Genomic DNA, 22,591 nt, shown 5'->3' with positions numbered 1-22,591 from the left:
CCCCCAAAATCGCGTGTATGGAGTAGATGAGAAGGATACGAGTGGAGGGGGGACTTTTTTAAGTGAACATACATATTTTGATCGTAACATGCTATAGTGTAGGTATGCTGATATGTAAAGATATACTAAATGAAAAAAAGGGGGTGGCAAGAGTTTTCTGGGTGTGAGGTTTAGACTATATTAGGCAGTAGGTCAGGCTTTACGGCTGACTATGTAAGAGCTGTTCTAAACCAGTTCTAAACCACATATCATACAGGTCATTAATTATATTACATCCGCAGCTTGAGCTATCGATTTTAGGAACGCACTCCATAAGATGATTCCCATTTTGTTGAATAAATCCATCATCAATGCTACTTATGACTACCTCTTATGGCATTTCATGTACGTAGATTAGGCACCTTTATATATAATGTGGGTAGAATAGGATGCATGTGGCCGCTTGCTGCAGGTGGTTTGGTCGTACATGATGCCATCAGGTATTATTGGGTACAATACATCCTTACAATGTAGTATATTTGAGCAAGCTGGCGAGGTCGAGCCCCGCGGTCCCCGCTAACCCCTTATTCTAGGTATTCGATACTTGGTGCTTGTACCGTTCGCAGCTGAACGGTTAGGTAACATCTACCTAGGTACGTTAAAGCTCTTTATTAGTGGAAATAAACGCCTCTAACCATAATCAACTTCAACAAGAACCACTTCTCCCTCTCGCAGTCTTCCACTTATATTACATCTGTAGACGCTTTGAACCAAGCATGACGATGTAGTTTCAAATATCAAAATCCCCTACATAGCATGATTGATCCGTTGTGGTGCCCCCCCTACCCCTTTGTGCTAAACACAAACACATAACGCTTCTAAAGTCCGTCCACTCAAGACACTTATACTAGCTCGACTCCTACTTTCGTGACTCGTCTTCTCTGGTGATCGCCCAAGACGGTTTTCAATATTACCTGCAGCTTTTCTCCTCCATATGCGGTTATAGCTAAAGACCAATCAGCTCTGTTTTTCGGTAAGTCTCAACCGTATACGGACTTTTATTGATTTTTCTGCATACACTGAAAGTGTCAACTAACAACTAGACTTGCGTTAGACATTGGAGTTCATCTCATCTCGTCGTTGTCTATCAGGACCATAACGTACTAGTTTCTATGGCTTGCGAGTTTGGAATCATCTAACTACCTAAAACGAAGTAAGTATCCTTTCTTTGTTCTTCCGTATGATATCAAGAAATACTCGTCATATTGGGCTCCCTCCTATGCATACCTATACACCGACATATCCATTCCACTCAACAATGATTCCACTTTGACGCACACCTACTTGGATGTGCCGAAAACTCAAGAATTATATATAATTTGAGTTGATAGGTTTATTTCTAGCAGTTATTTCATCATGGCCTATGGAAATTGTCACCAGCCGTACTTTATCTAAGTGGATTCCGCTCTTCACAATCTCTACCGCCCAACTTTTGGATATCCCCTTCTCGGTGCCCAACAAAAGACTAAACCAGGTCTACTATACGCCGACATCACCTTACCTTAGTAGGTACATGTATTATTAGATATCAGATACCTCAGTAGGTACTATTAGGTATGGACTTCGGATAGTACTTAATTTATTTCGGTAGGGTCGGTAAAGTCGGCCAGGTCCCACTAGAACTTACCTAGGAAGTATCCTGTTATCCTAGCACTACTACGAAGTACCTAACTTGATAGCACTATAATACCACCACTATCTATTACCGCTGCACCGCTATTACCTACCTACCTACCTACTACCTCTTACATACATACGTCTTCGTACTTCCCCCTACGCAGCTGCATCTTCCTGCACACTTCCCCTTCCACAACGCCGAACCATTTAATTTGCTGACTCGAAATACTTGTTAGCAGCCTTCGAGCGGCTACGTACCCTAGGACCCTTTCTCAGTGCATTGCACAGCAGTGCAGACAAGGTCGTACAACTGACACCGTCGCTGCTCCTGAAAAACACGAGAGTTTCTCCGTCACATCTTAATCCAATTCCCAAATCCCAACTTCGATCTCTTCGGGGTCCGCGTGAGGGGCAGAACATACGCGCGATACATCGACGCACGCGGATTAGTATCAAATTAATCGAATTAAATCCAACATCCGGGCGTCTGCCAGTGGACATGCAAATAGCTTGCCCATTTGCGATCCGCGCCGGCTCGAAATCGTCTTCTTAACCGGTCCTGCATAACGTGCAAGTTCCCGCTTCTCGCTTCTCGAATCCTAAGCATCACCGAGTACCCGCGGGTTTATACATCATGACCGACGCATTTGCCCCGCGCTCTATGAAGCGCAAGAACGTCAAAGGCTTAGCATTAACCCCCGCCGCCCCGAAGCAACCTGCGGCCTCGAACAATGACAATCAATCCGGCTGGGGCTTTGGCGGATCGAGAGCCGAGGAGGTAGGCCAAGAAGCGCAGCTCGAGATTGGAATAGAGTTTAACTTGGACCTTCGGCAAGAGGATCTTGAGATCGTGAAAGAGCTTGGTTCGGGAAATGGAGGTACCGTCAGTAAAGTAAAGCATTTACCTACGGGAACCACGATGGCTCGAAAGGTAAATATATTCGTTAATCTATAATCTATTTTGGGATGCGGATACTAATCGTAGCCGACTTTAGGTAATTCACGTCGAAGCTAAGAAAGAGCTCAGGAAGCGCATTGTGCGCGAGCTACAAATCATGCACGGTTGCCACTCCGATTATATCGTCACCTTCTACGGCGCTTTCCTAAACGAACATAACGACGTCATTATGTGTATGGAATACATGGATGTTGGGTAAGTAAGATAAAGAAAAAGAAATTTAGTCTGAAAGTGTTGCATGGACCTAACCGGACGACTATAGATCTCTCGACAGAGTCTCGCGCCATTTTGGGCCGATCCGCGTAGATGTGCTTGGTAAAATTGCGGAGGCGACTCTAGGTGGCTTAACTTATCTATACTCGAAACTACACATTATGCACCGAGACATTAAGCCCTCTAACATTCTCGTAAATTCTCGAGGCCACATCAAGCTCTGTGATTTTGGAGTATCAGGAGAACTGGTCAACTCTATCGCTGATACATTCGTGGGCACTTCGACTTACATGGCCCCAGAGCGAATCCAGGGTGAGAAATACACGGTCAAGTCGGACGTATGGAGTTTTGGCCTGAGTATAATGGAGCTGGCTATTGGCAAATTTCCATTTGCGAGCGAACAACTTTCAGATGACGACGGAGCGCCCGCCGGTATTTTGGATCTCCTCCAACAAATTGTTCACGAGCCTGCTCCAAAACTTCCTAAAAGCGACGCGTTCCCGTCAATATTAGAAGACATGGTTCAAAAATGCTTGTCGAAAATACCAGATGAACGACCAACACCTCAAGAGTTATGGGTGAGCAACACTCCAAACAAAACATATCGAATGCCTATACTAATCTTATATAGGACCGAGATCCATTTGTCCAAGCAGCTAAACGGACGCCGGTGGATTTGAGAGCATGGGCTGTCGGACTTATGGAGAAAGACAACCGCAAATCTCATTTGCAACCTCAACTTTCTCCAGCTACTCGGGAGCTCTTACGATCAAGCGAGTCGCCTACTTTCCAGAACGACGGCAACGCCGCTTACACACCAACTTCCGGTGAGATTCCCATCGTGGGCGCGATTGCTTCGCCGAGAGATCACGGCCATTCGCAGAACCGATCACCTACTAGAAATGGGGTGGGAAGCCTTGGGCGCTCTTCCGGATCCGCTGTGCATCCAGGATTGGGACAACGAGCCGCAACGTCTGGATCAATACCGAAGATTACAACCGCAGACCTATCGCAGCCGGCCAGTGCCAGCATGGGAACATCATTTACACTACCGGTTAGACCTGCGCCGCCTGGTGGACCGTTGCCACCCCCTCCCCCGAGGAAAGAGACTCCGGATGAGCTACGGAAAGAGAATAGACGGCAAGCAACATTCATCCCTCCGTCTAACGGCAGCTATGGGAGCGCAGGATATTCATCGCGATAAAACCAGCGGTATCATATCTACCATTATAACCGTCTTGTAACACTATATAGGCCATCCGTGGTTCGATTTCGGAGCGCTGAAGAATATGGCCATGAGCGTCCGCATCCGCCCAGCGTAAGAGTGTGTTGACATCGACGATCCCTCACATGCATCGAACATTATATCTCGGGCATGTTTCACAGCATGCTCTTTAGCGAAAGAGACTATATCAGACATTTTAGGGAGAGGTATACGAAGGCGAAAAGAAACGATCTTGAAGGGGGAAGCTATAAAACGTCAACTACTCGGTGTAGTTAGCGATTCTGTTAAGTGAAATGTATGGCCACTAGTGCAAATGCGACAAGATTTCAAAATGACAGTTTTGACTTATGAGTTATACGTGATTGATGACATTTAACCAACATATTTGATACGTAATTATGAATCGTTTTTATTTTTTATTTTTTATTTTTTTTTTGCTTCATAATCATCTCACATGATATTAAGTAACAAGTTAACAACTGTAAGGGAGGTCGGTTGACTAGTAAGTCGAGTTTATTAACCTATAATATTCCAGAAATATGCTTTACTGGAATATTATAGTCAAGACCATCTTGCGACATTTGAGGCTATCTACGCCGTCTTTCACAAATCCCAAGTTAGGGGCCCTGGTGTATTTCCCTGCCCACGAAGCCGTGGTCCAGCACTTGAACCAAATCGTCCAGCCGTTCAATCACCAAGTCGGTGTGTTCGTGTTCAGCCAGATGGCTATTCGCATCATTAACAAGTAACACCGTAGCAGCACCGGCGCGTCGCCCAGCCGTCATATCGTCGATCGAGTCGCCCACCATAATCAACCCCGACGCATCACCCACCTCACTCAACTCCGCGCCGTCACGCACCACCGCACCCTCCTTCTCCCGCGCACTACTACCGGCACTCTCATCCTCCAGCACCGCTCTCACGTTCCCCTCGTCCTCCGGCCCCTCCACAGCCCTCACCAGTCCCCAGCTCCGCGCTATATACAGCAGGCCCGCGGGGTCCGGCTTCGGCGGGCGGAAGTCGCGCGTCACGACCGGGTGGAAGACGTGGCCGGCCAAGAACTTGCCCAGCAGATGCGAGACGGGCGTCTCGAAGTTGCGCGTGCAGATCCCCTTGCGGATGTTCTTGGCGTCGAGGTACGCCATCAGGTCGGCTAGTCCGGGCTGCGCGACTTGCGCGGTCATGGTCCGCCGCTCGATGGCGCGGATGGTTTCCATGGCGGATTCTTGCTGCGAGGCTGTGGGCAGCGAGTATATGTGCTCTAGGATGTCGATGTGCTTGGGGATTTGCAGCGCGGCGCGCATTTCGGAGAACATGTGATTTTGGGGGAGGCTGGACTGTTGTTAGTGGGATCTCGTTTATAGGGGTGGTGGGATGGGTGTAGTTATGTGTTGTTGTGAGATATTATATTCTTTCAACTGGCCTGACCTAAGGTCATAAGGTGTATATATTGACTTATAAGTTTAAGATAGTCTGTTTCTTGCGACATAATAGTCATGAGAGTCTCATAGTACTAAACTTTCTTATATGAAAATATAAGGGTCTCGAGTTCGAATGTTCTCAATACCAACCAGCTTCATAGACAATAGACATAGTTGAAATGTAGGTACTTTCTCTTGGCTCTCATTTTACAAATTGTGTATACATGTGCTAAGTTAATCTTTATTGATAACTCACCAGAGAGTCCCGTCAACATCGAATATCACTCCGTGTAATTTGGGCAGCTCATGATGCTGGTCGGTCGCAAGCTCCGCAAGAGGAGCAAACCGTCTCGAACGCGGCAGATATTGGGTCATCTTGCTAAAGCATAACCTCTTATACATGGAAAATTAATGGTATAAATTGTTCCAAATCAGTATACGATTCAACGGGGAGTTGTTAAGGGTTATTTTATATATAAATGTCATGGTAACGAGGTAATTGCTAGTTTATGTTTATTTCGGTTGCGGCGTTTCCCTTCTGACGTATAAGTCTCTAGGATGAGACTGGGTAGCACGGCGCTAAGTGGGGTTTTTTAACCCAGTATGGCTAGTAGGTAGCTTTGCATACAAATTTATATGTTATGGTACTAAACATTGATACTTTTTAATATAGAACTCTTGAATCTTATTTTGATGAATAAGCACCACTTTGGTTACCTAGTATCGTCGAAAAGTTGATCTTTCCATTAATGTTCAGTACTATAACATATAAACTTATATGCAAAGCTACCTACTAGCCATGTTGGGTTAAAAAAACCCACTTAAAGCCGTGCTACCCAGTCTCATCCTAGAGACTTGTATAACATGTAGGTAAACGGTTAGGTACGGAATACTTGGTAAGATGTACCGTTTTGGAGGTACACATATGTGGTGTAGTGTGGCTCATGCAATACGGCCTGTTAGCGCTATCGTATCGCAATCGCAATCGCAAACAAGCTCGACATGTCCGGGGCGGTTAGCCGTCTTCTGAACACCTAAGCCCGTTAAGCCGCACCTCCGTCAAACATCGAATTGTCAACAGTCGCTCAACCCGTAATTTTTACTGCACCGGACACACATTACATATTATTATAGCAGTTTGATTTATAGGACGTTCATCACCAAATATTAAAATAACTTATAATCACCTGGAACAACTCTACTTAAAGCCTAGACAAAATGGCTGACGAGGAGAAGGCTAAGGCCGAGAAGCTTGCTGCGGCAAAGAAGAAGGTATGAGTTGATATCATTCACGTAGAACCACATTTGGTAGCCAATTAGATACTAATACTAAAGTTCCACAGCTTGAGCAGAGGAAGAAGCAGATGGCCAAGAAAGGAGGGGCCGCAAAGCAACAAGACAAGGAAAAGGACAAAGAAGAACCTACTACCGCCGAATCGAAGTCCGAAACAGCACCCGTAGGCGAGCCGGCCGTTGAAGATGCGCCTGCAGAGCCACTAGGATCCCCTACGACATCCAGTGCAACCTCGTTATCTCACCAGTCCAAACTCCGTTCTTCGTCCTTCCGCCAAGGCACGGTATCACCTACCGGGTTCCCACTGAGCCCCGAAGGCGAGACAGCGCCTGATATATATCGGAAGCAAGTGGCGCGCATAGATGACCTAGAGAAGGAGAATAAGAGGCTTGCGAAGGAGGCCGGCGACGCGGAAAAGCGATGGCAGAAGGCCGAAGAAGAGCTTGCTGATCTGCGGGAAGCCGATCGCGATGGTTCGGACAGCCAAGTCGAGAAGCTGGTATGGAAATATCCTTATATTCATATCGTCTATCGCCAGCTAACTTATCGTGCTTATAGAAATCAGAGATCGCCGCTCTCCAACGTCAGAACTCGCAGCTCCAATCTGCCGCTTCGAAACGCCATGGCTCGTCGCCTTCTATATCCATGTCCTCTTCCCCCGCGGAACTACAAGCACAACTAGCCTCGAAGTCTTCCACCATAGAAACAATGGAGCTAGAGATCTCCCGCCTACGCGCCCAAGCCGAGCGACAAGCTTCCGCGGGTGGTACCGATCGCGAACAGATTACAGCTCTTGAAGAGAAGCTGGCGCGGTCCGAGCAGGCTGCTATGAAGGCGCAGCGTGAGCTCGCCGACCTCAAGCGGAATCTAGAACGCACAACCGAGCGCGCCGTAAAGGAAGGCAGCGAGCGCACGAGTGCGGAGACAAAGCTGCGTAGTCTTGAGCACGAAGTCGAAGACTTGAAGGGAGAAAAGGCAGAACTTGAGAAGAAGGTGGATGCGCTAGAGAAGAAGGTCACAGCTCTAGGCACTCTGCACAAAGAAAACGACAGCCGGTCGCAAGCTCTACGTAAAGAAAAGGAGCGCGCGGAGAAGGAGGCGCAAGATGCTAAGGCTAAAATTGAGAAGCTAGAGTCTGAAAATGCGCGTCTGCGTAAGAAGGACGCTGCGGAAGGCGGTGGTGACGATGACGGAGTCGATGAGCTGGAAGATGAGGAACGCCAGCGCATGGAGAAGAAGATCCGCGACCTCGAGAGCGAGGTCTACGACCTGCGCCGCGGAATCTGGCACCAGCGACGCAAGGAGATGGAGCACGGCCCCGATGACCCTGCCCTATTAAGTCCCGGCGGCGGGGGTTTTACGAACATCGACCTCGGCGGACCGGGTGCAGCACGCAAGCCCGGGAACAGGGGCATTGGCGATTTCCTCGCTAGCGGTATCAATGCTTTAACGGGTGGTACTCCGGCTGATGAAAAGGCCGATAATGAAGGGTTCCTTGATGACGACGCCGACATGGAGTTTGACGAAGAAGCGTTCCTAAAGGCGCAGCAGGAGGATGCGAAGAGGAGGCTCGAGCGGGTTCGGGAACTTAAGCGCGGGTTGAAGAACTGGGAAGGGTGGAGGCTGGATCTTGTGGATGTTAGGAGAGGCGGCGGGGGGTATGGTGCTGGGGAGATTTTTGAGGTTTGAGGTCGAGGCGTTTGGGTTAGGGATTAGGTCCTGATGTAAGTACCTAATGGAGAGAGAGAGACTACATATGAGAAGGTGAAGAGAACGCAATATGAATGCGAGATACGTGTGTATGACTAAAGGCGAGACTGACGACATGGTAACTATAAGCAATGAAGAGCATGCTTGATCATTAGGCTCGAGATCTGTCGAGCAGTTCGTTGTGAAATCCTCAACCAGCGTAATGTAGAAATAGTTAAGCCCCTATTATAGACGATTTTAAGTGTTAATCCACGGTATCTTCATAACAGAGACCAAGACTGCAAGTTATTATGATATATTCTATACAACGCTATCATATCCCCTTGTACATAATGCTCACCCCGTGTACTTCCTTTTCTCTTTCCAAGACAGATTACAGATATACACTCTCTCTAAATGACATTACAGCATTAGGTAGTTACTTGAATACTGGTCAAACTCTCCGGCGTAAAGGAGATCCCGGGGGTTCATCTGTTCCCAGACGGACCGCAGGTTAAGCTCTTCCTCGCGGCGAGTCACCGCCGTTCCGTTTCCTGCTAGTTCCTTGTCGGCCTCCTCGCGGGCAAGTTGCACTGTACATTTATTTCCATTAGCATACCAGGTCCATCCATCCATCACAAGCTCAGAAAATAACAGTAATGGAAATATATTATATAGGGGGGCGGGGAAGAAAAAAGAAAAACACTCACCGTGTAGGTAGACGGCAGTTCGTTTCCCGGTGAAAAGCGCGTGCGGCACGTTCGTCACGTTGTCCGAGTTGGCGTCGCCGATGGCGTATACGCCGGGGACGTTCGTCGCCAGACCCTTGGTGTTGTCGGCGGAGAGGCGGCCGCCATACAGCGTGACGCCGAGCTTCTCGCCGACGTCGGAGCGCTGCTCGTCGGGGAAGCTGGTGAAGAAGGCGGCTCGCTCGACGGACTCGCCGCCCTCGGCGAAGTCCACGCTGAACAAGTCGTACTCGGGGGCCGTGGGGAGGCTGGGGTCCGCGGGCGGGTCGCCGCCGTCGCGGAGGCGGTTGATGCGCGCGATGGTGCGGTTCTCGACGGTCACGTTGTGGATCTGCAGGTACTTCTCCCAGTTGGGGAAGCTCGCCTCGGCGGCGGCGCGGGCTTCCGGGGTGTCGGTGCCGTTTACGAAGGCGATGATGTCCGAGTTTAGCGTCGAGATCTCGCGGACTAGACCCGCGGCGTCCTCTAGCGGGCCCAGGAGACCGAGGGACTGGTCTGCGTGCTCGTGTCCGTCGCACCACGGGCACCAGAAGATGCCCTTGCCCCAGTTCTCCAGCAGGCCCGGGGTATCGGGTATGAGGTCGTGAAGCCCGGTTGCGAGGATGATTTTCTTGGCGCTCACGGTGCCATCTGTTCCGTTGAGGAAAGTCGTCGCAACGCTGAACTCTGTGTTGTTGTTCAGCGGCTCGATGTTGGTGACTGTCCCGTTGATAGCCGATACGGTGTCGTAGTGGGCGATCTGCTGCCGGGCTGCCCAGCGGTAGTACGCTGGTGTGACTCCTGTTGCGATGTCAGTCCTACGAGGAACTAATATGGTATGTATGTATCACTGGCTACGCGACCGTAACTCACCGTCGAAGCCGATGACGTCGTGCATGTGTCTCGTCGGTCCGTTGCGATACTCTCCCGAGTCGATCAACAGAACATTCCTGCGTACTCGAGCCAGACCACTCAAAGCGCTGAGGCCTGACGGACCACCTCCTATGATAATAGCATCGTAAACCGAGCCGTCGCGAGGCTTAAGAGACGTAGCTCCGGCCAGTGAGAGCAGCGGCAGAGTGCTTAAGGCAAGTATATTCTTCATGGTTGCTTGATAGGTAATCGCTAATAGTTAACGCCTTGAACTCCTTAAAACCTGGCCTACCGAACCGCAAGAAACTAATAGGAATAACCTCTTCTCTCTACCAAAGCGAGGGGGAGGGGATGGGAATGTCCAGTTTTATAGCTAACTGGTAACTGGTAGAACTTTTCGTATACGTACGGACGGGTATACAAAAGCAAGTTCCCGAACAAGTTGAACGTGCCCCCTGGCAGATGATCCCTACCGTATATTCCTATAAATGGTAGCACAGGCAAGATTAGGTCACTTGGCGGATCACGACATTTCGCGTTTTTCCGTAACGATAATATATTCCATGGTTAAGCGCATGCTTCAGCCCGCGTCCAAAGTCCGCATCGATCGCCCCAAATTAACTCCAGCTACCTACCTATGCATTTACGCTTGCCCGCTACGCCGATCCATGCATCATAAGGTTACGTTAGTATAGTATCCCACTTTGAATACTACGACGTGAGAGACGCTTTGGGGCCTGGGCAGGAAAAGAGACCGTTTGACGTGTGAAAAACTTCATCAACACCAACACGAGAACGAAGAATCTTGTCGATACGTACGTATTTTGAGATGTGACGGGAGGACGGCTTGTCACATTTTGCTTTGCGCCATACCAAGCCGAAATTGCATGTTTACTTATATAGTATATAGTACTATTGAGCTGAGATGACGAGTTCTAATATGTTTGAGTGAGGATCGTCACGGGCTATTGGTGATGTTTTGTTTTAGTCAAGTTTTTCCCCAAGATCAGGCTGTCAAGTACCTATAATAAATATACTTACCTAGGTACGCTACTAACTAACAATAATTGCCAAGACAAGATTTGGCCTCATTTAAGGTTGAGAGGCGCAATAGCTAGTACCTGTGTATGCGGACCTAGCCGTCTTGGCGCAAGGCTCATTCTTCAATTACCTCTGTATGTTTTACTACTAAATCCGCCAATAAAAAGGAACGTGCCCAACTGAACCAACCATCTTACATAACATTTCGGCTGTCACTGTGTCACTGTATCACTATCACTGCCCATCTAAGACCTTTTTGAATGCCGGTGACCGGGACACACGGAACTATCGGTCAACTGACGGCTATCACCAACGGTATCACCGAGTTCTACTTTTACACACAAACACCAATCTCAGATAACTAGTACTCGGTGGATGAGAATGGCACATAGGTATAAATTTTAATACGCCGCAGGTCTAAATATAATACGTACTAGAACGATTCTCTGCAAGGGTCCTGGACTCTTCTCGGTCAGCAAGTGATTCCTTTTTATTTCCAAACGTGCCCGAGTGCCCGAGAAGGCAGGTAGAAGCCTCGCGAATAATAGGATCCGATTGCACAATAGTTTCATTTCCTCCCGAGCATATAGCCTAACTACCTACTACAAGGCTTTAGGGGTATTTAGTACTCACCCAAACCCACTTCCATCACAGCCATTGCACTCCCACGAGGCTGCTTCCAGCTCATCAACTGTAGTTTCGGTTCCGCGCTTTCGAATAGTTCCTCCCAGTCGCTTAGCTTTCTCTCCTGACTGTTGAAAGCCTGCGCCATGGAAAGATCTCGCACGCGCAGCATAGCCTCTTGAGTCCGCTCGATCGTCCCGGGGAGAGGCAGGATAATATCCATAATCACGATCCGTGCGCTGGACTTCTTTCCGTCTCGCAAAGCTGTCGCTAGTTGACAGAGGATCTCTCGAGCGCGGGCTGCAGGCCAGTCGTGTAAAATCTTTCGTAAGAGGTACACGTCGGGCGAAGATGGGCCGGGCTGATGCGAAGGCTGAGGGTCGAAGAAACTGTGTGCTTTAAACTGGATGCGCGAGGTAATCGTATCAGGCAGTTCTGACAATGTTGGAGACAGCGCTTCGACGGCCTGGGGGGGGGTCCTGGACTGTGAATTTGAATCCGGAATAAGACTTTGCGAGAGCCACGGATACGAATCTGTTTGATCCGCCAACCTATGAGTAGAGTTACCATTAGAGATGCCCAATTTCGTATCATAAAGGGACTTACATCGATGATGTGCGCGTTAGCATCTAATTTAGCCCAGTCAAACCCGTCAAGAACATACTCCAGTCGCATCCCTTCGCTCAACCCCTGACTTTGCATATATCTGCTAAACAAGTCCACCATATCCGGGACGTCCTTAAGATATTCGAAGAACGGTTTTGTTGTGCCTCCGAATACATTCCACGCCGTCTCGTTCAAAGCTTTCGAGTCATCCCACTTCTCGGTTGCCTCCGTCATAGCTTGGGTCGCGGGTTCTCCGTATTTGCTTACGAAAATAGCCCAATCTCGGAGGAGCTCATCCGTCGCGAAGCGCACGGAGAGCGGGTTATGCGCTATGTGAGCGGGATCCGGCTCGGTGAATAGGCCCGCTGTCATGGCCATCCGTGCTACAGATTGCAGACGGGAGAGAGGCACGGAGGCAAGTGACGCGAGGGATGTGTATGACATAGGCTTGTAATCCGTTGGAACATGAGTAAAGATCTCGAAGTGGAGTAACCAGCGGAGACAGGAGAAGGCATTGTACTATATTGAGTGGGCATCATTAGCAAATACATCAACGAAACTTTATATCATCGAGCCTAGTTAATGATATACTAATCATCCTTAGTCCGTACCTGAATTTGATACTGCTCAAGGAGATCCGCGGGGCCTCTAGCTCGTACTTGGATTTCCTGCGTAATTTCGAGCAGTTCCCGGCGGGCTTTATTGAGCTCCGCAGATTGGCCTTCTAACTGGAACAGAACTTGACCTTTTGATCCAGGGGTAAGACTTTCAACCTTCTCAGCTCTGCTGAGAAGTTGCCGTGTAAGTTCGGACAAAGAATTTAAGGAAGACATGTTGGTCAAGAAAACTGTTTAGAAACTACCTGTTAGGTATGTGGAAGAGATAAAAATAAGTAAGTAGGGCTGCACTACGTTAAGTTGAATAGAATTTGGCTTCACTTCAACCTCGATATTTATAACGGACATCGTAACTTGTGTGACAACTATTCGGGGAATTTTGCTTTTTCGATCTGCTCACCAAAGCGCAGTCATCGCATCCTCCCGGTAGTCCTAACCCAGCACACATTACTTACCCGTGACGACGGTGCAACTCGGCGTTCTCAGATGTGTATGTGAACATCGGGTAATATTTTACATAGGGTTGGTTTGTGGTTGCTCATGAGAACTAGGTAGCTTAATACGTAGCTCTGAGGGAGCTGAAAAGGGGGTTCAGATTTAGGATTGGTGTCACACCGTATAATACTTACTCTTAATTAATACAATGGTTTGGCAAATTAGAACAGTTCCGGTAACTATCGTTTTAATACGCACACTTTAATATAAGATCTTTCGGTTATTGAGATACTTACCTCTTATGGCCAAGAACTTCTATCTATTTTAATGGTCTAGTCATAGTCTTGTACTTTAATGCGTTGTGTTTCCACGTCGTGCTCGGATCCTTAAAAAGATGGTAAGTCCACGCTAGATAAATCCAGTTAAGATCTTCTGGCATGTCATCATTTTAATGTCAACTATACCTAACATCACTTTTCTTACATCCCCTTTTAGTGTAATTCTGAGCTAATATTCTGAAACATTTTTATGATGTACAAGCAACAGTGTGATAGAAGCTCCCCTATGCTTGATCCTAAGTAGGTAGACGGGGTATGTTATTAGAGGGCCAACTCAAGCCAATTCCTCCAAGTTAGCCTAGATGTTATAGAATTATAAGTTAATAATTCTCTTTAAGTGTAGCAACCAATTTACTTGCAGACTCAAAATTAAGTGATTTGGTTCAATAAGCTGACGTGGGAGTTACACATGTTGCTAAGGCTTGAATATTTAAGGCTTAGCCGGTCGTATACCTGAAGTCCTAGACCAACGAAACTAACTGCATGGATAGCGACGAGATGGTGTTTATGACGATAAATGCGTACTAAAGAGGCGTTATTCGAAGAAGAGGAAAAAATATTCTTTTACAAGACGTTGTGATATATTCCATTAAATGCCCCTTTGCTCTAGGTATAACCTATTGTGACTGAATCGGATTGGTAAAGACACAAATATTTCCATAGCCAAACTGGTAACTCTGATTGGTTTGGTCTGTAATCCAGATTTCTTCTGATAGGCAACCTATGGAAAATGACTTAAGAGGAATTAAAGAAGCCGTTGGGTCAGATATTTACGTAAATCCACGTGTAGGATTCCCCGAACGGCGTAGTCATGTCATCCCTCGCAAGATCAGTACTTAGATGGCAAAGTGACTGCCGCCACTATAATACGCACTTGACCTGAATACATAGGAAAGTAGTAGAAACCTGGTTTGAATCCTCCTACTTCGTATTGTTTACGATGTGCTATTATAATGACGCAAGGCTTGTTTGAGCGGACAACGTTGTTGTGAGGCTTTTGATGGTAGGTACGTTCCTATGTGAACTGAAACTATCCGAATCTTATGAAAAGTTAAGTTGTCTAATAGGTTTATTCCCCTAAGCGGCCGTCCTCCGTGTGGAACGGGACTGGGACTAGGTCTGTTGTATAGTAGTAAGAAGGTTAAGGGTGAGAGGCTACGGGTATTATATAGATCTGAAACACAGGGTAAGCAGTAAGCAGAACGATTATGAACAGATCATAGATCTTAAAATACCAGGTAGGATGGTGACCTGGGACAACCTCTACTTAGTCAACTCCCCTACCTATCTCGTAAGTCTATAATTACCTGAAACTCCCAGATAGACGTTACTAATAGTGCTCGTAGATGATGCGCAAGTATATGGATTTATCTTCATACTCCCGACTCCGGCCTCCGGATATCTTTCTCTCTACCACCATCTTCCATTTTATAAGAAAGCGTGCTTGACGGTTTTTCCCCTGATCAAAGTCGGCTACCTGGCGCCGGCGCTAGCGAGGTAGAGTAATGCTATAGGCAGGAAGTGGAGGATCTCTCATGTCAGGCGAAACTCTAGCTCTGTTCCCTTAAAGGGAGTACTCTAGACGTCTAAAGCGCCATAGATGCGCCGCTGTAGCTACCTAGCTTATAGCAACCAATAGACGTTAACGTTCTCATCATCATCATCACCATCTTCCATGATATCCGTGCGGATCATCTGACGGAATCGTCGGTATCCGAAAAGTTGGAGATAATAGTCGGTTAGATACGGAAACTGTCAGCCATGCCCTAATACTTAGTACTGATAGGATAGGGACTATGCCACGACTCTGCGATATTATCACACGGCACCCGAAGAGGCGTCGTAGTTTTTATTAACTCCGCGGCAGGCTTTTAGAATGAGGTAATCGAATACGAGTTAATTAAAGGGGACTATCGCTGGCGGCCAAGTCTTACCTACCTACCTACCAGGCTGGCTAAGTATGATGGGTACCACGAAATAGTGCAAGAAGCATGGAACTAAATTCGTTGTTTCGCAAGGAGCTCTGAAACTTAGGTGACTATGGAAATTCAACCTGTACATAGCGGGCGTATCCTGTATCCCGGCGTTTCATCTAAAATTCTAATAATGAATATATGTTTTCTATACTGGTTGGTTGAGTTCATGTAATAAATAGAGAACCTGGAAAACTTGTTATATATACTCTCGGTATCGTGATAATTAGCTCAGCTTATCTATCCCATCTTGTGGAATTGGGAAGTTAGTTTTGTTAAAGTGTAATATATCCATCATGGAGTCCCATTTGATGTTAAAGGGGGTTTATGGTATCAAGCTACTCTACTACATCTCCTCTCCCCCGAAATACTACAATTTGATTGTCATAAGTTACGTAGAGGCCTACACGTTATCTCGGATCATTTGCAGAAGAGGGCATAGTATTATCTCTCAGCGTGACTGCATCTACGGCTCCTTTCTGGACGCCTTAGAGTCATAGATACGCCCGCGGTAACTATTCAGATAACCTATAGCCAGTAGTAGAAGTAAACGTGACCATAAACGCGGGAAGGATATTGGGGTGAAGTATAGTAGATGAATTTTACCTCGCACAACATGGGACTAAAATAAGCCGCCTCCCTAAAGGAACTAGACGTGCGTGCCTCGTGTATTACAAGCCGCAATATCTTTGCTATATCCCGTGGTTATCTTTGTTTATGCTGTGCTATGTGTAAGTGTATCTTGATATGCGTAAGCGCATAGAGTGTGTAAGTGTATCTCGATATGTGTAAGCGCGTAGAGTGTGTAACATATCTAGATATAGGTATTTATATTCTAGACTCTTTCAAACCCATTCCTAATTTAACGTAAAGGATACTCACGAATGCCTGGATTCTCAAAATTATTCCAACACTAAGTGGCCCCAGAGTCTCATCACTAATATAGGTAGACATGTTCCGTTGGCCTCCAACCCTCGACGCATCTCCTCTTCTCTCGACGAAGAAGCTCGCAAACATAAGCCAGGCCCGTCGTGCCTTTGCTGTCGAGCTTGTCTCGCAATTAAGACAGCATGGTTTTGCCCGTTTGCGGAACTATGGCGTCCCCCCCCAGGCTATCAGTAGGCTGTTCAATCAGGTATGCCCATCATAGTTCTTAGAATACCTACTACCTTCTACTTCAGATTATATAGGTTATAGGCGATGTCTAACGCTCTTTGACCCCCCTATACAGCACCGTCTTTTTTTCAATCTATCTCTTCCTGCTAAACTTAGTGTTCGCCATACCGGCGGCGAGGCCCCGGCAAGGGGATACTCGCCGTTGGCTTACGAAAAGACTGCTATAGTGCGGCCCGATCTTCATGACGCCCCGAACCTAAACACATCCTCCTCCTCCTCTCATCCTCATCAAGTCGAAGTGTCCACCAGCTCTTCCAAGGCGCAGCTTCTGGACGCCCGTGAGCAATTCGCCATTGGCCCTCCTGGAGACTATTCGTTCCCCACGCCCCAACTTGCCGAAGTCCTGCTACCAGGTTTCAATGGCACAACCCGGGGCGCGTTTATGAAGATAATTAAAGCATGCGACGTATTACTCGCCGCAATCGAGCTGGGCCTTGATGTTCCTCCAGGGACACTCAACCCGCCCGACACCGGTGGCCTTGGGACTGAGCTGAACCTGAATTTCTATCCAGAGGTTGCGCGGGACGTGCTTGATGGTAGCGCTGGGGATGTGGTCATGCGCCGCATTTGGCCACACTCAGACCTCGGGGTTATAAGCGCACTCTTCCAGGATGGCGTTGGTGCGTCCGGACTTGAGCTTGAGGTGCGCGGATTGAGTGAGGGCCGCCGTGAATTTGCCCCCGTGTTCGTGGAGCAGGAAGGTGATGTCGTACTGTTAGTGTCGGACACGCTGGAACGATGGACAAATGGGGAGCTGCGCGCTGCTTTGCACCGTGTCGGTTTACCACCTGGGACTGAGACGTCGCGCGTGCCGGAACGAAGGTCAGCCGTCATGTTCTTCCGCCCGCCGCCGACTGAGGATATAGGTCCTAAGTCGCAATTCGTATCGGCCGAGAAGCCGGCTCGATATGATCATATTACTGCTGGAGAATACCTGAGACTCAATAACAAGAAGCTTTATTAGGTTAAGAGGTATTCAAAGGAATACGGAGTACTTAGGCATAGTAAAGGTCAGATCTTGTCACTGCTACATTTACAAATTATGAGATTTAATGAGGAACTGGGTTTGAATTTTATATAACTTAAGCACCCAAGTTAATATTTTCCAGTATCTCCTTGATAGAGCCGGCGTAATGCTTATGCTCCATTAAGAGCCGCACAATACCTAACACATATGTTTCATACTGCCCCGAACAGGAGGGGCCTATTTTAAATGATACTTCCCCTTAAAAGAGGAATTTCCTACTTACTTTTCCTACGTTCCGAGCGGATAATCTTTATCGAAAACACCTTTACGCAGATAGACCACGTAGATAGCATCATGACTATTATTAGAGTCTTCGGATGGAAGTCTCAGTCACCGGGGGCTATTCTTGGGAAGTGCTGTGAAGAGTTTAATCTACTCAACTTTAATAAAAAGAAACCGGGGTATTTCGTGTATGCTCTGCATGCTGTAGTATTAATACTTGGGATCTGATATTTCGGTGGCTGACTTAGGAAACTGGTAAATCTTAAGTGACGATGAGTATCGATGGAGGCTACGGGCAAGACCATAGGGTGTAGTTCAAGTCCGTCTGGAAGAAATATATATCTAACCCTGCCTAGGTTTGTGATAGCATATACGTGTGAGACTCTTAGTTCTCTAACTGCGTTAGGTACCTACCTATGTACTTGGGCATCTCCTTTGGACTTAAGTACTGCATGATACTGATATCCTTATGCCATACACTGTTGATGTATATACCCGTCTTGTTTGATAATATAACAAGAAATAGGACGTCAAAGAAATTCTAAAGCTCATGAAGAATGACACCAGTTTCCCTAATAGTGCGTAAGTCCTCTGCTGATATCTCATCCCGCTCTTGTCCAATTTCTTCGAGCCTAGCAACCAAGTACTGCTCAATAAATTCACTTAATGGCGCATTCAATTCCTGGAATCTCTCCTCAAACTCATCCATCAAAACTTCCAGCTGCTTCGCTAGGTATCGATCTTCCTCTCGTATCTCCTTGATCTCAGCTATATCCAGGAGATGAACTGGGTTATTACCAACGAGGGGATCCCTTTCTTCAGGCCTCTTACATCGACAGCATGTATGATGCATTCCAAGAGCCTCAAACGTTATGAGGCGAATGTATTCTACTGAGACCTTGTACTTGTTGCTATCGGGTGTCGCTAGCTCAGCCAGTCGTGTCGCACCGACCATATATTTAATATTAACATCGTACCAAAAGTAGTCGTACTCTCGAATGATGGAAGTCAAGTACTTCGAAGTTGGAGTGCATCCGTCTGTCGCGCAGAAGCAACAACAGGAGTCTGTAGTATTGTCTTCAAACAGGCTGGATAATATGAGTTGATTTGCGGTATAAGTTTGTTCGGCGATATGCCTGTCGAATTCTGAACTAAGTCTCAGTATTTTCGGCCATGTTAGATAGCCCAAAACATCCATTAGATAGTGGATAGTTAAAGGCGGTCGCGGTGTATTAATATAGGATGCAGCATCACCTTCCATGGTACCGTCAAACCGAAAAAGATTACTAGGCATATAAGCCGGGGCGTGGAGGTTAGTCCCGTGGTCTTTGAACCAGCCGACAAGTTTTAGCAACGTCTCAAGTCCATATGCATGGTGTCCCTTGTACAAGGAACATGTTTTGAAGGTAATTAATGGAGTGCATCCGTGAAGCTTCGCATCTGTTTTGCGAAAGCCAACTTCAAATAGCTTCTGAGCTATACGATAGGTCAAGCCTCCCCAATGATATACCGAACCGGGTTGTAAGAAGTCATAAGCAGTAGGCATAGGAACATGCTCTTGCCTTAGTGCTTTCGCGACAATGAATGCTTTATCGTCCAGAAGCTCATCGTTCCGTAGCTCAAGCTCCTGAATCTTTTCTGGCGGGAGATACCGTAAAGCTAATTGAAACAGATCTTTTCGTTCCCTTACGAGTGATTCGACCACAACGTACATGGCTTGCTTGGCTCGTTCGTCCGTATCGACATCTTGTGCGAAAAATTGGAAGCAGGACGAAGGAATGCTGGCTCCTGCATCGAGTAACAACTTTATAGAATCAACCTCTCTCATATGTAGTGCATAGTTCAAAGGTGGTATAGAAGCGGGAGATCCACCGCGACCATTGATTATAGATTGAATAGATTGCCCTCCATATTTTATCAAAAGAGAAAGGCCCTTAGGCCAGTTTACAGCAAAGTGGAGTGCCGTTTGTCCCGAGCCAGTCCGGGAATTCATGAGCGAAGTATCGCTCATAAGGAGGCGCGGAATATCATGTTCGCAACGATGAAGGACTAGGTAGATCAGGTCGTTGCACTCAAGCACTATAAACAGTTAATTTTGCCTATACTACTCGAGGAAAGTTTGAAGAAACTCACGTTCGTAAAATCCCGGATCTCCTAAGCGCATTATTGTCATGATAGTCGAATGTTTAAGATTAGGTAATGGAGCAGGTGCTATTTCCACAAGTTCTAAGGCTTTCGAAAAGTTATGAGCTAGGAACCTTAAACATGTATAATTGTTGATAGGACGCTTCTCGAGATATATCATTCTTTTCAGAAGATATTCAAGGGGTGTACTAGAAGATGATTAGTCCTCATATCGAAACTGATTTGGGTTCAAAAAAGCCTTCACCCGTGATCTGAACAATTATCTATAGGTACGCCTATCTCTTTTAACGCGACCACGAACTGCATTAAGACAACCGCCGCTTCGTCCGATCCCATATATTCAGAATCCAAGAATACGTCTTCAACTACTTCCTAAGAGATAGCTTTTTATTAGTTAATCCTATCAAACGGTATTCTAAGAAGGGTTTGTAGGGTGAATTGACAAACATGTAGCAAGTTCAAACCGTCTTCATGAACATCTGTTGGCCATCCTTCGCCTTTTGTAAAAATCTCTTTAAGACTAATCAAGCTGTCCTTGAATAAGTCTTCCAACTCACGTACACTCTTGATATGACACAAAATATTTCTGGTATTCCTGATTACCTCGAACGCGGGGGAATCCCACGGTACAGTCATTTGAGCTGTTAGATTAGGGTAGACATGCCAGTCGCGAGCCCAATTCATCCGAGCGTACTGAACTTTACACGATATAGTGATCATGCGCCGGAAAGCTCGAAAGCTTTTGGTAAAGTTCCACTCCTGACGGTCTCTCAAAGCATATATACAGTGCGCTTGGTGCTGTTTTGTGAAACGGCGCTGCTGTATTACTGGACAGGTGCAAAGAGACTCAAAGATGTTCCGCACAGGCATCCTAAGATTCATCTTCTCCCTAACGCTGTTCCGGATCCAACAGCCATCATCGGTATTTGAACTGAATAGCGCTGTTTGACCATTAACTCCAGCACTCGCAGCTAAAGTTCGGGTAAAGAATTCTCTCTGGTTGCTCTCTAGGGCCCCAAGTCGTTGATCTATATATTGTTTGAGCAATACTGACTGTCTTTCCTGGTTTGCGATGATTGATAATGCCCGGTCAGATGTGACGTTCTGACTGTCGTCCAAAGATGTCATTATATGCATCTTGGCTTCTCCAAGGTCATGCTGAAAGGAAGACCCCAGCTGGTTGACATCAGTACGTATATCAGCTACTGCTTGTTTCACATCGGACAGAGAAGATTGGACCTCTCTTTCCATCGACTCCACCGCGAGTGTTATCTTTGCAGATTTTGAAATAGCGATACTTCTTATTTCTCGCGTGGCATCCCTTCGTAAAACCTGTCAGAGACGAATGTATCGACAATGAGTATAATACCCACAGATTGACCAACTGCAAAATTCCCAGCAGTCTAACGTGGAATTCTTGCAGTTGAGACCGAAGATCATCGAGCTTTGCTTTATCGAAGGGGTATTTTAATTTTTGTATGAGCTTTTGTTTGGATTTCTGGTTGGTATACTTGGCGTTGAGTTGCTTGAAATCATTCAGGCAAGCATCGCAAGCTTGACGACATCCTTGTAAAGAGTCATGGACATCTTTACTGGGACGTTGTGATGCTCTACTGCGGTCTTCGATTGAGCCGAGGAATGATTCTAGCTCTTTGGCGTGTCGTATTAATAGGTCAAAGTCAGCATCTTGAGATCGATATGATTTGCAATATTGGATGATCCCCCCAGCGGCCGTAATACCTAGTGAAATGAAACCAGCAGCTCCAGCAGCAATAGATAAGGGGTCCATTATAGCAATTGTGGTATGGTATGTGTAGGTAGTAATAGGAAGAGAGAAAATCAAATTTCCCTCGTCAGGCTCTGAAATTCAGGCTATCTGCCATAAAGCTTCCAAGCCACACTCGCCTTTATCACATGATACATGCCGTGCAATGTTAATCAAGTAATAATGCCCCAGCCCCAACGATATGCATTCTCATTCGGTTTAATCAGTGAGATAAGCTTGGGGCTGGTTCAGGGGCCATTGGATAGATAGGTGGTGATCACAAGAATAATTTACGTAGAGTTGTCAATCTCCATTATTAATATACGTGTATACTATATACTCCTTTATAACTCGCTTTTCCAGATGTTTCAGCGCACCGTAGATAGGAATAATCAAAGTGGACATATATACGTGTAAATGCGTTGACTTGTTTCTAAGTACCTACATGCTCTCTTTAGGGTTACATATTGGAGGTGGTGGGACCCCCTATTCAAAGGAGGGATAATTATATTATATTCAGGTACAAGCCGACAACTAGCTATTGCTAAATGTCTATACCCTATAC

At 46.7% G+C, this 22,591-nt stretch overlaps 7 protein-coding genes across 7 annotated transcripts; 3 read left to right on the top strand and 4 right to left on the bottom strand.

Moving 5' to 3' along the window:
• Positions 1-1,927: 1,927 nt before the first annotated feature.
• Positions 1,928-4,052, top strand: F5Y00DRAFT_71186 (kinase-like protein). The gene is made up of 4 exons (XM_048014049.1): positions 1,928-2,587; positions 2,652-2,809; positions 2,877-3,405; positions 3,459-4,052. The coding sequence occupies exons 1-4, from the start codon at positions 2,291-2,293 to the stop codon at positions 4,029-4,031; spliced, it is 1,557 nt and encodes a 518-aa protein (XP_047865249.1). The 5' UTR covers positions 1,928-2,290; the 3' UTR covers positions 4,032-4,052.
• A 325-nt stretch (positions 4,053-4,377) lies between these two features.
• F5Y00DRAFT_236248 (HAD-like protein) lies at positions 4,378-6,072 on the bottom strand. The gene is made up of 2 exons (XM_048007681.1): positions 5,730-6,072; positions 4,378-5,384 (listed from the first exon to the last, which is right to left on the bottom strand). The coding sequence occupies exons 1-2, from the start codon at positions 5,873-5,875 to the stop codon at positions 4,670-4,672; spliced, it is 861 nt and encodes a 286-aa protein (XP_047865248.1). The 5' UTR covers positions 5,876-6,072; the 3' UTR covers positions 4,378-4,669.
• A 286-nt stretch (positions 6,073-6,358) lies between these two features.
• Positions 6,359-8,628, top strand: F5Y00DRAFT_236247 (uncharacterized protein). The gene is made up of 3 exons (XM_048007680.1): positions 6,359-6,745; positions 6,817-7,266; positions 7,326-8,628. Exons 1-3 carry the CDS (start codon positions 6,692-6,694, stop codon positions 8,454-8,456), a joined length of 1,635 nt encoding a protein of 544 aa, XP_047865247.1. The 5' UTR covers positions 6,359-6,691; the 3' UTR covers positions 8,457-8,628.
• A 129-nt stretch (positions 8,629-8,757) lies between these two features.
• F5Y00DRAFT_71160 (FAD/NAD(P)-binding domain-containing protein) lies at positions 8,758-10,417 on the bottom strand. The gene is made up of 3 exons (XM_048014048.1): positions 10,058-10,417; positions 9,167-9,985; positions 8,758-9,049 (listed from the first exon to the last, which is right to left on the bottom strand). Exons 1-3 carry the CDS (start codon positions 10,287-10,289, stop codon positions 8,880-8,882), a joined length of 1,221 nt encoding a protein of 406 aa, XP_047865246.1. The 5' UTR covers positions 10,290-10,417; the 3' UTR covers positions 8,758-8,879.
• Positions 10,418-11,428: 1,011 nt separating this feature from the next.
• On the bottom strand, positions 11,429-13,161 carry F5Y00DRAFT_269638 (S-adenosyl-L-methionine-dependent methyltransferase; the record flags this gene model as incomplete). Its single annotated transcript, XM_048012474.1, has 3 exons — positions 11,429-12,206; positions 12,329-12,847; positions 12,940-13,161. The coding sequence occupies 3 exons, from the start codon at positions 13,159-13,161 to the stop codon at positions 11,721-11,723; spliced, it is 1,227 nt and encodes a 408-aa protein (XP_047865245.1). The 3' UTR covers positions 11,429-11,720.
• Positions 13,162-16,643: 3,482 nt separating this feature from the next.
• F5Y00DRAFT_261783 (Clavaminate synthase-like protein) lies at positions 16,644-17,831 on the top strand (the record flags this gene model as incomplete). The annotated part of the gene is made up of 2 exons (XM_048011275.1): positions 16,644-16,826; positions 16,923-17,831. The coding sequence occupies 2 exons, from the start codon at positions 16,644-16,646 to the stop codon at positions 17,829-17,831; spliced, it is 1,092 nt and encodes a 363-aa protein (XP_047865244.1).
• An 826-nt stretch (positions 17,832-18,657) lies between these two features.
• On the bottom strand, positions 18,658-22,058 carry F5Y00DRAFT_269636 (uncharacterized protein; the record flags this gene model as incomplete). The annotated part of the gene is made up of 5 exons (XM_048012473.1): positions 21,635-22,058; positions 20,709-21,582; positions 20,506-20,633; positions 20,250-20,449; positions 18,658-20,195 (listed from the first exon to the last, which is right to left on the bottom strand). The coding sequence occupies exons 1-5, from the start codon at positions 22,048-22,050 to the stop codon at positions 18,658-18,660; spliced, it is 3,156 nt and encodes a 1,051-aa protein (XP_047865243.1). The 5' UTR covers positions 22,051-22,058.
• Between the last annotated feature and the right edge of the window lie 533 nt (positions 22,059-22,591).

Source organism: Daldinia vernicosa, assembly GCF_022497035.1.
Source record: "Daldinia vernicosa strain CBS 139.73 unplaced genomic scaffold F5Y00scaffold_21, whole genome shotgun sequence".
Lineage (NCBI taxonomy): Eukaryota > Fungi > Ascomycota > Sordariomycetes > Xylariales > Hypoxylaceae > Daldinia > Daldinia vernicosa.
This window is presented reverse-complemented; position numbering and strand designations above follow the sequence as displayed.